This window comes from Mytilus californianus, unplaced genomic scaffold (genome assembly GCF_021869535.1).
Source record: "Mytilus californianus isolate M0D057914Y unplaced genomic scaffold, xbMytCali1.0.p SCAF_3, whole genome shotgun sequence".
Lineage (NCBI taxonomy): Eukaryota > Metazoa > Mollusca > Bivalvia > Mytilida > Mytilidae > Mytilus > Mytilus californianus.
The window spans coordinates 11,187,979-11,204,475 of record NW_026262679.1 but is presented as its reverse complement, the minus strand read 5'-3'; the positions used below and the strand labels follow the sequence as shown (position 1 = coordinate 11,204,475).

The window sequence follows — 16,497 nt, the reverse complement described above, 5'->3', positions numbered from 1 at the left end:
TTTTAAAACTAGATACCCCAATGATGATTGTGGCCAAGTTTGGTTAAATTTGGCCCAGTAGTTTCAGAGGAGAAGATTTTTGTAAAAGTTTACGGACGACGGACGACGGACGCAGGACGACGGACGCAGGACGACGGACGACGGACGCAAAGTGATGAGAAAAGCTCACTTGACCTTTCAGGTCAGGTGAGCTAAAAACAGATCACTTGCATAATTTTTTATTCTGAAATTTTGCAGGGATATAAACTTAACAAAAGCCATTTTCATGAAAAGAAAATACTAAGCAAAATCACTTCAAAGACTATTGACATTTTTTAAAGGTCTATATTTGTTCAAAAAGATACATACCGAGTTCATCTTCATCATCATCAATATATGATATACTACTATCCATCTGATCTGACGAATCATCTGGTACCCTTAGATCATTGGTACTGTAGCTCTTTCTGACATGCTCAGTTAAAGTTGACTGTCCCTAACATATGTACCAAAAAAATATGTGTAGAGCAAGGAACAGGTATAAAACTAAACTGGTTTCCATAAATAGTTTTCATTTGATAAGAGGACTTGGTATATATCTCAAAACTTTTAAAAATGTCAAGTAATAATTTTTCAAACGAAATGTGACAGATGACACACATCAAGCCTTAGAAGCCATATTCTTTAAGTTTGAAACAATAAAACTACTACTGACATACTTAATCATTGTTCATCTAAATGTCAATTCAAAATTCTAATGCAATTTGGCATGTAACGATAGTTTTGATTGGATGATGTCTGCAATCAGTTCAAGAGTTGACAGTCTGATTCATTGGCAAGAATGCATTCGCAGTTGATGTTTACCGGATATTTGAAAATGTCTAATGTTGAACATTTAAAGAGTATTGCATTAACATAGGAATAACAGTTTTGTATTTAAAGAGTTGCCCGTGTCAATTTTGGATTTGACAATCACTAACATCTGTTTTACTAGCTCCGCGTTGCCAGTAAATCTGCATTTTTGAACATCAAATCCCCAATTGACGGTGGCATCTCATTAAATACAGTACTGTTTCAGACCTCACTGTTCTAATAATAGGAATACATGGTTTTATGCAGTTCTAAAAATCATATCTGTAAATATTTTATACTTTTGATGTCCTTTTGCAAACTTTTTTGCTGTAAGGACTTGGTATGTTTAAAGATACCTTTATTGCAATCATTAAAATTAAAGACTGTAAATATAGTATAGATTTTAATGTATTTAAAAAAGGCAGGTCTATGTATCTTTAATTCAGTTGTCTTTTGTACATTTCAGACCTGGATGTCCAGACAAGCAGGACTAAATACTGCATTTCTAACCACCACATTTGTACAAAACTTCAGACATTACAATGCTGGCAGGACTACAGACATTTACTTCAATTTTAATGACCATTTAGACCACATACCTTTATTGCAGTTCTAACAACAACGTTTGTACAATATTTCAGACCCCTGTGTCCTAGACTAAGTATTGCACTATATCCCTTTGTCCTAGCTTGTGATATATACTCATCAATGTCCTGAAAATTAAAAAAATCAACTAATTTAAAAACTTGTGAAAGCACATTTTTTATATCAGCAGATAAATTACTTTGAGCCTATTCACAGTAAGAAATTTGAAAAATCATTTTCTGTTAATTGTTTTACTTGAAACTGAGCAATTGCAGTCTATGACACTAATATTCATACTAACTTAGGTACTGTTTTGCTCTGATTATTACTGTGCACATTTCCATGTATCTTTTATTAACTGACCAAGATAAAAAAAATGGCAGTTTTAGTACTAAATATACTAGTTTAATCCCACTAAATGTTAATTATTGATGGTACCAATCTAAGTCTGATGAAATACTTATCATGCTTATAGTGAGTTCTTGTTGCAAGAGACTTGAACTGAAGAAATTTGTCAGTATTAATAAAAAAAACACCATATATTTTTCCATTTCAGCATTGCCTATTACTAGGTGTTATCCAGTTTTAACATATCTATACAACTGAAACCACAACCTGGTGTTGCTTTGATGCTGTGTAGTGTTACGTCAGGGGTGTGTAAATATTTGTTGTGACCACTTGTCCCCGGGCAATTGAAATTGTAAATTTTACTTGTCCTGGGGAAAAGTTACTTGCCCTGATTTCTTAATGAATTTTGGAATGAAGAAGATGTATTTTACTGTAAACGTGTATGTTTCTAAAACAGTTTTGAAACACAATGAAAATGGTATTCATGATGTTTGTTTGTATGTCAGAATGATAAAAAGATAAGTAGAGTATACACCAATGAAAAAGAATCCAATAAAAAAAAAACAACTTTAAACTAAAGAATCTAGAGGCCAATTTTGCAATGTTTTTTCGATGCTAGCTTACATGAAACTGGGAAATTATATGATGACTTATATTTTCTTCACTGTGAGCTATGACCTATCTAAAGATGCTTATCCAACTCAACTGGTCATTTAGTTATCATTCTTGAGAAATCAGAGCTCGAAATTAATAATGACCTTTTCTGGTGTATTGCTGCTATAACCTGATGGACGATCCCGGATCAATGGGAAAAAAATCGCAGAATATTAATGAGACCCTGGTTCGCATACTTAATTTTTGTTGTTTGATAATCGATTTATTTCTTGAACATTGATGTTGTTTTACTTAAACATGTTGCTTTCATCTTGTTATTTGATATTTTGTCTACTTTGATGAATAAATTTTGAGGACTTTTCTACATGGTTATATAAATTAACCTTGTCAAGCAACATTTTTTTACTTGTCCATGGACAACAAAGACACAAAACATTGCTTGTCCGGTCGGTCAAATGTACAAGTCGGGCAAGTCGGGCATAACATTTCCACACCCCTGGTTACGTGCATTGTTGCCCTTTTTCTGTTTATTTTTGACCACATAGGTGTCTGTCCTTTGATAATTTGTTTGCTTGCTCCATTGGTAACTTTTTACTTCATATTACCGTGATTTTTAATTGTTTTGTGTTATCATACACATGTAATACATCTTAATAACATGTACATGGTACTGTAAATTCAGAAAATATTGCGTGCATTTATTATTGCGATTTTGTCATTTAAGACGAAAATGCGATTTAAATTTTTGCGATATTGAGAAAAAAACCTGTTTAATTCATAAACAAATTTTCAAAATGCGAGTTTAAATTATTGCGATTATAACCCTGTCGCATTTTTAGCAATAATAAAAACATTGCAATAGTTTCTGAATTTACAGTATTTGGTATCTGAAGGTTTTTTTCAATTCAGGGCAACTTGAGTTGTAGTTTGCAAGAGACTAATTTGGATCTCCCTTTTGGATTTCTGGCAGTCAAACACTGACAATGCCATTAACTTAAATATCAGTCTGAATATCTTGATATGTTCACTTTTCTTTTAACAAAGTATTAAGGTAAGGAGAACTTGATATCAAGTGTTATTATTTTCTAATATTTAAAGACAACCATTAGCTCTGACTACCACAATATACAGATGAACTGAGTCCCTAAATTCCTTCTGTTCAATACATTGAAATTAACATTGATTTTGAAAGGTTGTACAATGGCATAGTTTGTTGATTTTGCAAATGAGCAAGCTCACAGATCTAATTCTTAAAACAAACAAATAATTATGTTGCAAACCTTTTCTCTCTTTTTGAGCTGTGGATGGACAAATTTCTTGAATAAAAAGCTGGATCCTTTTGTCATTGGTGACAGAAGCCATATCACAAATATAATTTTTATTTCATAGTAAAATGGCATCCTGAAAACAGAAATATTGATATTATAGAAAATAGCAATAATGATCCTTTTTCAGGTACTAATTCTATTCTCTGTCTCAATTTTTAAAAAATTTTATGCAACAATATATCCAAGGCTCACACTACTTCAAAATCATAGGGAGAAGTGACTTCTCTTTTTGAAACTGGTAGGGAGAAGTGGTGAGATTTGAAAGAGAAGTGCTCGTTCGCTCGCGGCGCTACAATATTTGGTTTTTACTATAACATAAAGGCCCATATGTATCCTTTTTTTGTATAGGTGTTCAATTCATACCAGAGTCAATTAAAGTAACAGTTGTTTCAGTTTATGTCTTAAATAGTCATTTATAGTTGCAGGATAATATTAATCCTCTCGTCAGAATCTACCAACTAAATATCTAGCACTAAAAAGAACTTTTTTATATCAAAAAGAAAAAGCGAAGTGACGGACAGGAAAGCAACTTTTTCGCCTCAGCATATCTCTAAATTAAGGTGAAGTCTGGTGATCCCTTAATTTAGGACTCAGTGCACGACACATGGTATAAGACTTCAATTTAGAGATACATCTCTATGTTTAAGACCCTTTGTTGAACTCTAGATGTATTTTCAGGTTTTGTTGTTTGGTTGCTGTCGCATTGACATATAACACAACTTCACCTTATCCATGTGTTTGTCTGCCATCGCTAAATAATGGCATGAATTGCAAAGTCCATGTATTAGTATGCCGAACCCCAAAAATCACACAGATCAAACATTGAAATAGAAAATGCTTACTTTCAAGTCCTGTAAAAGAATCTGTTAAAGTCTGGCTGAATTCTATCAAGCTACTTTCAAAAAGTTGCAGATTAAAATGTTGTAATATGGACACAAGATGTCAGAAGTGATCCTAATGTGTTGCCAAGCTGTCAGGGAACACAAACAATCAAGTGAAGGGATATAGTCACCATTTATCTGTAGTTACTCATTGTTACTGAGAAACTCATCCTATCATATAAACTTAACATATTTTAGGGGAAATAGTCAACCGTGAATATGAGGTCAAGGTTTTGTATCATGTTTAAGACCGATATGGGCTCTAGTAAAGCATCTAAAGAAAAACTGCCATTGCATCTTGGGTGTTAAAACTTCTTAGAAACAATACGGTCACTCCATCATGAAAACTGACAATAGGACACTTCAGACATGTAACAAAATAATAAAACAAGCTCTTTTAATTTCTAAAATGAGATCAAGCACATCTTACATAATCCAAACAGAAAATTCAGACATTGAAGAATCTACAGCATCTATAAATGTTTCAAACTCTTTTAAAAATCTTATAAAATATAAAACTTTATAAGGCCATTGCCACTTTCATAGCATACTTTTCTTGTTCTTTTTATCACAAAAAATTCACAATGTCAGCTCCTGATTGGACAATAAGTTTATCAAGTCATCCAAAAATCTGACTTTAGACCGGCTATATAATATTGCCAGAGAGCAGTTTTCTTGACATCCTAAAACAGATCACCATCTCCAGTCTTTTTATTTTAATTATGCAATCATATTTTTAACACACCCTTGAAACAAAGCATGTTTGCTTACCTTGTAAACAACGTTAGAGATAAAGTACACAAGACCAATACCAGGAACAGAGAGTTCTTTTCTTTGTTTAGAAAGAGTTTGTTTATGATGGAAAACTATATGATACATGAATTTTTACAGACTGTACAATGGGATATACATTTTTAATTTAAGTTTCAGAGAGAATTTGCACTGGATATTTACTATATTTCTCATACCTGCTGCTCAAGGAAAACATCTAAACATGCAGAGTTTCTCTATATACTAGTACTATGGAATACCAAAAGCATGTAGAGGTTGCCTGCTACATTCAGGAAATTAAAAAAAATATGATTCATTTAATGAATCAGTGCAGTTTCTAAATTATTTCATATAATATTTCATAATTTATAAAATTATGGTAATTTGCATGTAACTGTTTTGACCTATTGTCATAGTTTGAATTATCTGAGAACTGAAGGGATAAAATTGCACCATAAAATATTTTTACCATGACAGGAAGACATCAGAGAATGTTTCAGCACATGAGAAAAATGCAAACACAACCCAATACATCATCCATTTGGCCTAAAAATGAAAAAAAGAAAAGAAAATATAGGTAAATGTACAAGTGTGAAAAACTGAAACATGTTGATATTTAGATTTTATAATGTTTTAGAACTTCTTCATGATTAGTGATTTTCGTGTTGAATCTCATTTCTTCTTTAATAATCTACACCATATCCATTTTAGTTCTTTTGACATTCTTTGGGTTTAAAAGCTCCAAAAGTTTCATGAATATCTAAATTGTGACAAAATAAGTATCAATAAGTATCAATTATAAAAAAAAAATGTATAAAGGTTTCCCTGTGATTTTGTTCTAGTGTATGATGAACTTAATCTACCATTTAAATATATAAGATGTTGACAACCTATAGAAAAGTACATGAATAAATAATTTGTATTAATACTGCAGTTGTATTTTTATGTGTTCATTTTATTCAAGTTGTTTTGTATAACTTTTTTAAGTTTATTTGCTGTGTATAACCAAATTACAGGTCTAAATAAACTCATCATAGATACCAGGATTGAAATTTTGTATTTGCGCCAGAAGAGCGTTTCGTTTACAAAAAAATACTCAGTGACGCTCGAATAAAAAAAAATTAAAAAGGCCAAATAAAGTACGAAGTTGAAGAGCATTGAGGACCAAAAATTCCTAAAAGTTTTGCCAAATACAGCTAAGGTAATCAAATTACAGGTCTTAAGCATCAAAAATACATAATGATCTGTTTTTCTTATATACATGAAAACATCTAACTAATATAACATATAAACCACAGAATATCCTTCTTCTTTCATTTTATTTGTTGATTTAATTACATTTAACTTTTATTCGCTCATCTTTTTAAGTTGCTGATGTATATTCCTTAAATGCATTGATATCTGTAGTACTCACATATTCTTTGGCATTTCTGGTTCGTATAGCTTTATAGCTGGCATAAGCTGGGTACAATGTACCAAACACAAGTCTGCAAAGAAAATAGATAAACTGACTGACATAGCTAAACATATGGTAAATCCATTCCCTTACTATTGGCATCATGTATCAACATCTCTGTAACCATATGTCTTACAATCTTGTCTACATAATACAGAACAAGTGGAACTGTTCAAAGTCTGCATCCTTTGTTATCTTCCTATCAAATTCCTTGGTCCATTGTGAGTACAGTGATTGTACAGTCATTACAATATTACCCTAATCAAAACATTGTAAAACAAGTGCACTACTATCATCATTTTATGACCCAATTCCATATGAGTTGCTATGGATACCAGAAAAACTCAAATTTGAATAAAAATAAATAATCGTCTGGGAAAAATAGGTAGGGATACTTTCATATCATAACCTCACAATATATTATTATTTATCAAGATAATACGATATATATATTAACTGCACTTTACACTTACACCTGTGCAAGTAGGTTTACTTTTGGATGCCAATATTTTACATTTGTGTAAAAGGTTCTTTATATCATACTTCCTTTGGGAATACAGAACAATTGTATAAAAGAGTTACACCAAAGCAGTTTGCACTTAACTTGTCAATGGAATAACAAAATTTCCTTGTATCATAGAGTACCATGTATAATTTTCCCCTAGTATGTCTTACATGAATACCATGGTGCAGTTAAACACAAAACAAGCTAAATTTCCCAAAATTTTCATATTGCTGTTAGCTGATCTTAATTTTTTGGCTATTTATTGCAAACAGTTTTAACTCTTCCTTTTTTTACTGCAAAATGCAGCTTTCTTCTGATCTGCAGTTATTTTTACACAACTAGATACTTTCCTTGATACTGAAATAAAGCTATTTGTACACAACTTTCACCTCTCATTCTTATAAAATAAAATAATTTATATGAAACCTGAATTCTTTCATTCATCAGAAATACATAATTATGTACACAACTGATATGCTTTTCTTTCTATCTGAAATAAAGTTATGAGATATCCTTCATTATTCTTAAATATATTATTATCTTTGTGTCCACAACCTGGCATGCCTGGCCATGGGTAATTTTCGCTCTTCTGAAATAATGCTGTGTGTACTGGCTAAAATCAGGGACCAACTCCCTCAATAATTGTTTAATGCCTTAATCTAGTATTTCAGCTGATGTTATATATCTGGTTAATACTAAAATTTCTCAATTACTGGAAGCATCTGTAAACCTTAGAAAACTGGTCCCTGCAAGATACCCTCAAACTAAGTGTATGATCATCAACCTGATATGTTAACAAATTTCTCTGAAGTTATCTTTCCTTCAATATTATTGAACATTGGACAAGAATCAATACAAAGTTCAATGAACATTCATGACATTAACCAATGAGGTATTGACCCCTTATTCTTTTGTGTACTGGTAATGTCAATTAAATCTCTGTTACCAGAGGTCACAAGACACTTAAATGGCTCTGAGAATTGCATCAGTGTTCTATAATAATCTTCAATAACTGGGTATTGTGGAAAGATGTATGACATGTAAAAAATCTAATATTCTATAGAATACTTTCATTAGTGAGAATTTGTTACCAATCATTAAAAGTCAGACAACAGGGAAAGCAATAATCTTGGAGAATTTATACTCATGTTTTTGTTATATACATTACATGGGATATTATATATTATTATACTTCATGTCAAAATGCCAGATTTTGATTGGTTAATACAAGGGAGACGATTTACTTTATCCCATGGCAAATACTCTATTACCCTTCACGGAGAAGCTTGCTCAAGTGTGCGCTTTAATAAAAACAGATGATTGTTATGTACAAGACTACATAGTTTATACTTTGAATTTGAAATTTAATAGACAGTAATAACAGAACATTCAGTATAATAAATTAAATAAAATGCTTCGCTGGGGCGCAGCTTGATACGACCGCAGAGGTCGAACCCTGAACAGTTGGGGCAAGTATGGACACAACATTCAAGCTTGATACAGCTCTGAATTTGGATTGTTATTAAATATTTGACACAGCATAGGTTTCTGACACAGAAAGAATGTGGTCTAAGAACTTGAATTTTTTTAATTTACCTATTATGGTCCAATGTCCAAAATCAAAATACATGGTAAGATTCAGCATATCAAAGAACACCATATATTCAATTTTTTTTAAAATCAAACAAAGTTTAATTTTGGACCCCAACTTGGACAAACTTGAAAACTGGGCCCATAATCAAAAATCTAAACACATGTTTAGATTCAGCATATCAAAGAACCCCAAGAATTCAATTTTTGCTAAAATCAAACTAAGTTTAATTTTGGACCCTTTGGACTATAATGTAGACCAATTTAAAAAACGGGACTTAAAATTAAAAATCTAAATACACGATTAGATTTGGAATATCAAAGAACCCCAATAATTCAATTTTTGATGAAATCAAACAAAGTTTAATTTTTGACCCTTTTGACCTCAATATGAACCAATTTGATAGCGGGGCCCACAAATAAAAATTCTAAATTCATGGTTAGATTCAGCATATCAAAGAACCCCATATATTCAATTTTTGTTGAAATCAAAAAAAGTTTAATTTTGGACCCCAACTTGGACCAACTTGAAAACTGGGCCCATAATCAAAAATCTAAATACATGTTTAGATTCAGCATATCAAAGAACCCCAAGAATTCAATTTTTGTTAAAATCAAACTAAGTTTAATTTTGGACCCTTTGGGCCTCAATGAAGACCAATTTAAAAAACAGGACCCAAATTAAAAATCTAAAAACACGGTTAGATTTGGCATATCAAAGAACCCCAATAATTCATTTTTCGATGAAATCAAACAAAGTTTAATTTTGGACCCTTTTGACCTCAATATGAACCAATTTGATAGCGGGGCCTACAAATAAAAAATCTAAATACATGGTTAGATTCAGCATATCAAAGAACATCATATATTCAATTTTTGTTGAAATCATACAAAGTTTAATTTTGGACCCCAATTTGGACCAACTTGAAAACTGGGCCCATAATCAAAAATCTAAATACATGTTTAGATTCAGCATATCAAAGAACCCCATATATTCAATTTTTGTTGAAATCAAACAAAGTTTAAATACTGGACCCTATCTTGGACCAACTTGAAAACTGGGCCCATAATCAAAAATCTAAACACATGTTTAGATTCAGCAAATCAAAGAACCCCAAGAATTCAATTTTTGTTAAAATCAAACTAAGTTTAATTTTGGACCCTTTGGACCTCAATGTAGACCAATTTAAAAAACAGGACCCAAAATTAAGAACCTAAATACACGGTTAGATTTGGAATATCAAAGAACCCCAATAATTCAATTTTAGATGAAATCAAACAAAGTTTAATTTTGGACCCTTTTGACCTCAATATGAACCAATTAGATAACGGGGTCCACAAATAAAAAATCTAAATACATGGTTAGATTCAGCATATCAAAGAACTCCATATATTCAATTTTTGTTGAAATCAAACAAAGTTTAATTTTGGACCCCAATTTGGACCAACTTGAAAACTGGGCCAAAAATCAAAAATCTAAATACATGTTTAGATTCAGCATATCAAAGAACCTCATATATTCAATTTTTGCTAAAATCAAACAAAGTTTAATTTTGGACCCTTTGGACATTAATGTAGACCAATTTGAAAACTGGACCCAAAATTAAAAATCTAAATACACTGTTAGATTCGGCATAACAAATAAATAAATGTGATCAAAGATTTTACAAATCTAATGCGCCATACTGTGCAATTAAAGATTACTTCTTGAAATTTTTCAATATTTGAAATTTGAAAAAAAAATAATATTTGAAGAATAATTCTTTTTAATTTCTGAAATCTGAAATGAGAAAAAATTGGCCCCCACAATTTCTTTTTATCCCCCCCCCCCCCTTTTTCCCCCAAAAAAATTCTTTCCCTCAAGATATGGTCATAATCTCAATTCAAATTTCCAATGGAGTTGGCAACCATAATTAACCATTTAAATTTACCATAGTGCTAACTTAATCTATTTTATAATAGAATTAATAAAAATATAGTGTCAAATCTTTCATATGGATTTTTTTGTAAAAAAAAAAGATGAAAACATTTGCAGATATTTTTACTGGTCTTCCTTTATAAATATGCATTTCTTTAAACATAATTTAAAAGCAGAGTAAGGGAAGTAACTAAAACGTTGTATTTGGATTACCTCCCTTACACTGTTTTAGATTATCTTTATTGTTCATTAACCATTACTTTATACATAATTTAAAAGCAGTGTAAGGGAGATAATTTCAATGATGTATTTGATTTATCTCCCTTACACTGCTTTAAATTATGTTTTGTACTAAAGTATTTGTCCATTAACCAGGACAACCTTGTTTTTCCCCCTTTTTTGCCCCTAATTCCTAAACGGTTTGAGCCATAACCCCCCAAAGCAAATCCTAACCATCCCTTTGTGGTATGGAAACTTGTAGTATAATTTCAGAGAGATCCATACACCATTCCACAGTTATTGTCTGGAAACTAGAAAATGCTCATTTTTGGCCCCTTTTTGGCCCCTAATTCCTTAACTGTTGGTACCATAACCCCCAAAATCAATCCCAACCTTCCTTTTGTGGTATTTAACCTTATGGTCAAATTTCAAAAAGATCCATTCACTTAAACTAAAGTTAGAGTGCGAAAACCAATATGTATTCGGACGACGACGCCGGACGACGACGACGACGCCGGACGACGACGACGACGACGACGCCAACGTCATACCAATATACGACCACAAAATTTTTTTGCGGTCGTATAATAACACATATCTGAGAGGGTGATAGAGCAGATTGTTAACCCTCGAAAAGACAATGTCAACCTTGGCTTCGCCTCAGTTGACAATGTTTTCTCTGGGTAACATTCTGCTCTATCACCCTCTCAGCTATGTGTTATTTATATATTGTACAATATAAATAAGAAGATGTGTTATGAGTGACAATGAGACAAATCTCCATCCAAGTCACAATGTATAAAAAGTAAACAATCATAGGTCAAAGTAAGGCCTTCAACACAGAGCCTTGGTTCACATAGAACTGCAAGCTATAAAGGGCCCCAAGATGACTAGTGTAAAACAATTCAAACAGGAAAACCAACGGTCTAATCGATATAAAAAACGAGAAACACTTATGAACCACACCAACAAACGACAACCACTGAACAACAGGCTCCTGACTTAGGACAGATGCATACAAATGCAGCAGGTTTATATACATATATAATATACCACCTGGGGAAATGCTCACACTTCCTAAGATTACTGGGAATTACAAATAGTAAAAGGGAAAAATATCTGTTTCCAAGACATTAATTCTTTATCAGAATCCAAGTATATTCCATAGTCGCTCACTTCAGCTATTGCAATTGACGGTACACTCATTGAAATCTACAGTACACTGATTGAAATCCTACAGTACACTGTATGCAATTTTTGGTGTATGGGAAACACATAGGGATTCAACTACTTAGGCAGAATAATTTAAAAGTTTACAACACAAAAAATGATAAAAAAGATCATTAAAGAGCAATAACTCCAATAACAAGTCAACTGAAGATTTCAGCCATAGACTAATTTAAAGATCTTATCCTGATGATCCTTTTTGCTTGTTTAAGTTTATATCTATCTATTATAGTTTTTAAAAATATTAGGCAAAAAAGAAACAAGAGGCTCTAAAGAGCATGCGTCGCTCACCTTGCCATGTCTATGTGCATATTCCACAAAGGACACTATCCAACATTGTAGACGACAAAAGAATTCATAACAAAAGTTTCTGTTCTGTTGATCTTGTATTGCTGATCATTTAGTCTGTTTATTTTCTATTCTTTTTTAGTTTTTGCTCAAAGCACAAAAGAGGTTAAAAATAAATCCTCATTTAAGGGCAATCACTCCTATAAAGAGTTACAATCTACTAACTATATCAGCAAAATTTGACTGGTTAGTAGATCTTGACTTGCTGATCATTTTTGAGATTTAAAGTGTTTATCTATCTATTATAATTATTATCATATAAGACAAAATGCAAAAAAAATGGTGAAAATTGTCATTAAAAGGCAACAATTCCATTAAGGAGTCGTGGGATGATTTCCCCAATATTGTCTTAATTGTAGATCTTGTCTTGCTGATAATTTTTGCTTATTTAAATTTCTATCTATCTATTATAATCTTTAAGATATATATAAGGCAAAAACGCAAAAAAATTGATAAAATTCGTCATCAATGGCCAATAACTCTAAGAAGGAGTTGACTGAGGATTTCCACCATTAGACTTCTATTTGTAGAACTTGTCTTGCTGATCATTTTTGCAATTTAAAGGTTTTCTCTATCTACTATACTATATTAGTTTTCAAGATAAGAGTCAAAAATGAAAAAAAAGGTAAAATTTTTCTTTTATGGGCAGGAACTCATATAAGTTGTCAGACAGTTTTGGCATATATGGACAATTGGTAGAGCTTAACATTCTGAATATTTTTGCTTCTGTTAGATTTTCTTTATTTATAACAGACTTCAAAAATAATAGTCAAAACTTGCATTTTACCCCTATGTTCTATTTTTAGCCATGTCAGCCATCTTGGTTTGCAGGCGTAGTCATCGGACACATTTTAAAACTAGATACCCCAATGATGATTGTGGCCAAGCTTGGTTAAATTTGGCCCAGTAGTTTCAGAGGAGAAGATTTTATAAAAGTTAACAGACAACGACGGATGACGGATGCCAAGTGATGAGAAAAGCTTACTTGGCCCTTTGGGCCAGGTGAGGTAAAAGGATAAAAAAAAAATAGTCATTTAAGGACAGTAACTCTTATTAAGAGTACACTGACAATTTTTGTCTTTCAGGAACCTGTAATTCAGTGGTTATAGCTATATATATATATATATATAGTCTGTTGTTGTATATATCATATTTGTGTTTCCTTCATTGTTTTGTACATTAATCATGCTGTTACAGTGTTAGTATATTCATTTGAATTGTTTTAGATTTTTCATTTCAGGGACTTTTATAGCTGACTATGAGGTATGGGCTTTGATCATTGTTGAAGGCTGTTTGGTGACCTATAGTTGTTAACTTCTATGTCATTTGGTCTCTGGTGGAGTGTTGTCTCATTGGCAATTATACCATTATAAGTCTTCTTATTTTTATAGGTTGATGTATTTGCAGATCTTGTCTTGTTGATCCTTTTTTCAAAAAAAGGATCAACAAGACAAGATCTGTAAACAGCAAAAAAGTTTTTGTTGTTTACAGTTTTTATTTATCCAATAAAAATTTTGTAAAAGATGTAATAAACTGCTTCGCTGAGCGCAGCTGGATACACCCGCAGAGGTCCAACCCTGAACAGTTGGGGCAAAAATGGACACAATATTCAAGCTTGATACAGGTCTGAATTTGGATTGTAATTAAATATTTGACATATTATAGGTTTCTGAATAAATGTAGTCAAAGAACTTGAAATTGGTTATATGAATTGAATTTATATTCAATTAAAGATTTCTTGCTGTTGTACAATACACTGTGTTGTTGTGCAATACACTGTGCTGTTGTGCAATACTTAGTAAATCTGTTGTCAGACTATAAACAAATAAAATCTTATAACACAGGAACGTAAAATCGAAAATTTATAAAAATCAAAAGGGAGCTTACATCAATAGATATAAACAATTTAACAAAGTTTCATAAAAAATGCTTTCAGCATTTTTGAGTTATTGTCTGAAAACTGGAAAATCCCCCTTTTTGTAATGAAAAAAAACCATAAATCAGAAACATATAGTCTAAAATTTATAAAAATCAAAAGAGAGCTCATGTCATTAGAAATAAACAATTCACCAAAAGTTTCTTGCAAATTGGTGAAATTGTTTTTGAGTTATTGTCCGAAAACTGGAAAATCCCCCCTTTTTCAATGAATAAAACCCCAAAACTCGGAAACGGTACATCTGAAATTTATAAAAAACAAAAGGGAGCTCATGTCAATAGATATAAACAATTAACAAAAGTTTCATGCAAATTGGTGAAATAGTTTTTGAGTTATTGTCCGAAAACTGGAAAATCCCCCCTTTTTTAATGAATAAAACCCCAAAACGGTAAATCCAAAATTTATAAAAAACGAAAGGGAGCTCACATTAATAGATATAAACAATTTATTAAAGTTTCATGCATATTAGTTAAAGCGTTTTTGAATTAATGTCCGACATGTTGACGACGGACGGACGGACAGACAACGGTATACCATAATACGTCCCATAAACGGGCGTATAAAAATTATTATTAAAAGGCAATATCACCTATAAAGAGTTGATTGACTTTATCGACCAGGTTGACTTTATTGTAGATCTTGTCTTGCTGATCATTTTGCATTTTGAAGTTTCTATTTATGTATTACAGTTTTCAAGATAAGCAAAAATGCAAAAACATTGATAAAAATCATCCTTTAAGGGCAATAACTCCTATAACAAGATGTCTGACAATTTCAGGCATGTTGACTTATTTGTAGATCTTGTTTTGATGATCGTTTTGTGTATCAATAGTTTCTCTCTATCTATTAGTTTTAAATAAAAAATGCAAAAATGTGAAAAAACTTAGTAAAATATTTCATTTACAATGATTTAAGGGCAAAAACCTCTGTAAGAAGTTGTCTGACAGGTTTGATGTAAATGGACAGTAGGTAGACCTCAACATTTTTAACATTTTTTTCCTATCTCTATCTATAGTGGTTTTCAAGATACATGTACCTGGTACATGTTATGTTTGAGAAAAAGATTTTGTAAAAGTATTACCATGTGATGAGAATAGCTCACTTGAGCCTTTATGCTCCACCTCCTTCATGTTGCACCCTCTACCTCACACTTGAAAAAATATGCCTTTGTTTCCCCTGGATGTGATAACTTTTTAAATGTTTTGATAAACAATATATTGTATCTAAACAATACAACTTTCTATCTGCTGCCATGAAATTGCTGTGAGCAATAGACACCCCCAACTAACTAACATTAATATAACATATAAAACGATAATAAAGACAACAACACCCATCAATTACCGCATGGTAAGAGTTTATTCTGGTCGACATGTTTAGCCATCAAGCGTGGCGTCTTCAGGACAATATTACATATGAAATCAAAAAGTGAAGTACAAATTTGGTGGTTCATGCAGTTGGCCAGAAGTAATGTTACAATAATGGTTGTTATGACGACTTTATAGATATAAATAGAAAATGAAAGTGAAATAAGAATTTAGTTAAGTTAAAAGTGAAAGTTAGTCAATAAAGTTATTAATGATGTGGTTAGCTGCTATTCATACACGTATGTGTAGTTATTCTCATGGAGGTTTCGAGTGGTATTGTTGTAGAAATGATGAAAGTAGATCATAAAATGTCAGTTCATTTCCAAATTGGACAACATCTCACTGGTCATCCTGTACCAATTGAACTGGCTTCGCTCTGAGGGAGGTACTGCTTCCAATTGCATTGGGAATAGTGTGAAATGTATGATCGCTGCAAATTCTGGGAATTGTAAATCTTGGTAGTTTCATTAATATTTACTCTGTTAATAAAGTGTCCATGGATCAAGATTTTCTTCATAAATATGTTTTGTGGTTCCTGTGGTTCATTATGTTTTTCTTCCTCTTTTCTCTAA

General features: G+C 31.8%; 1 protein-coding gene across 2 annotated transcripts in view; it reads right to left on the bottom strand.

The window, feature by feature from the left end:
• LOC127732987 (receptor expression-enhancing protein 1-like) overlaps positions 1 to 16,497 on the bottom strand; it is a 29,795-nt gene that overhangs the window by 11,630 nt on the left and 1,668 nt on the right. For both annotated transcript variants that reach the window (XM_052242242.1, XM_052242243.1), the window contains exons 2-6: positions 6,774 to 6,846; positions 5,829 to 5,905; positions 3,660 to 3,780; positions 1,431 to 1,544; positions 349 to 475 (exon numbers count right to left, since the gene is read on the bottom strand). In XM_052242242.1, coding sequence (XP_052098202.1) covers positions 349 to 475; positions 1,431 to 1,544; positions 3,660 to 3,780; positions 5,829 to 5,905; positions 6,774 to 6,846 — 512 coding nt within the window. The remainder of the gene's footprint in view (positions 1 to 348; positions 476 to 1,430; positions 1,545 to 3,659; positions 3,781 to 5,828; positions 5,906 to 6,773; positions 6,847 to 16,497) is intronic.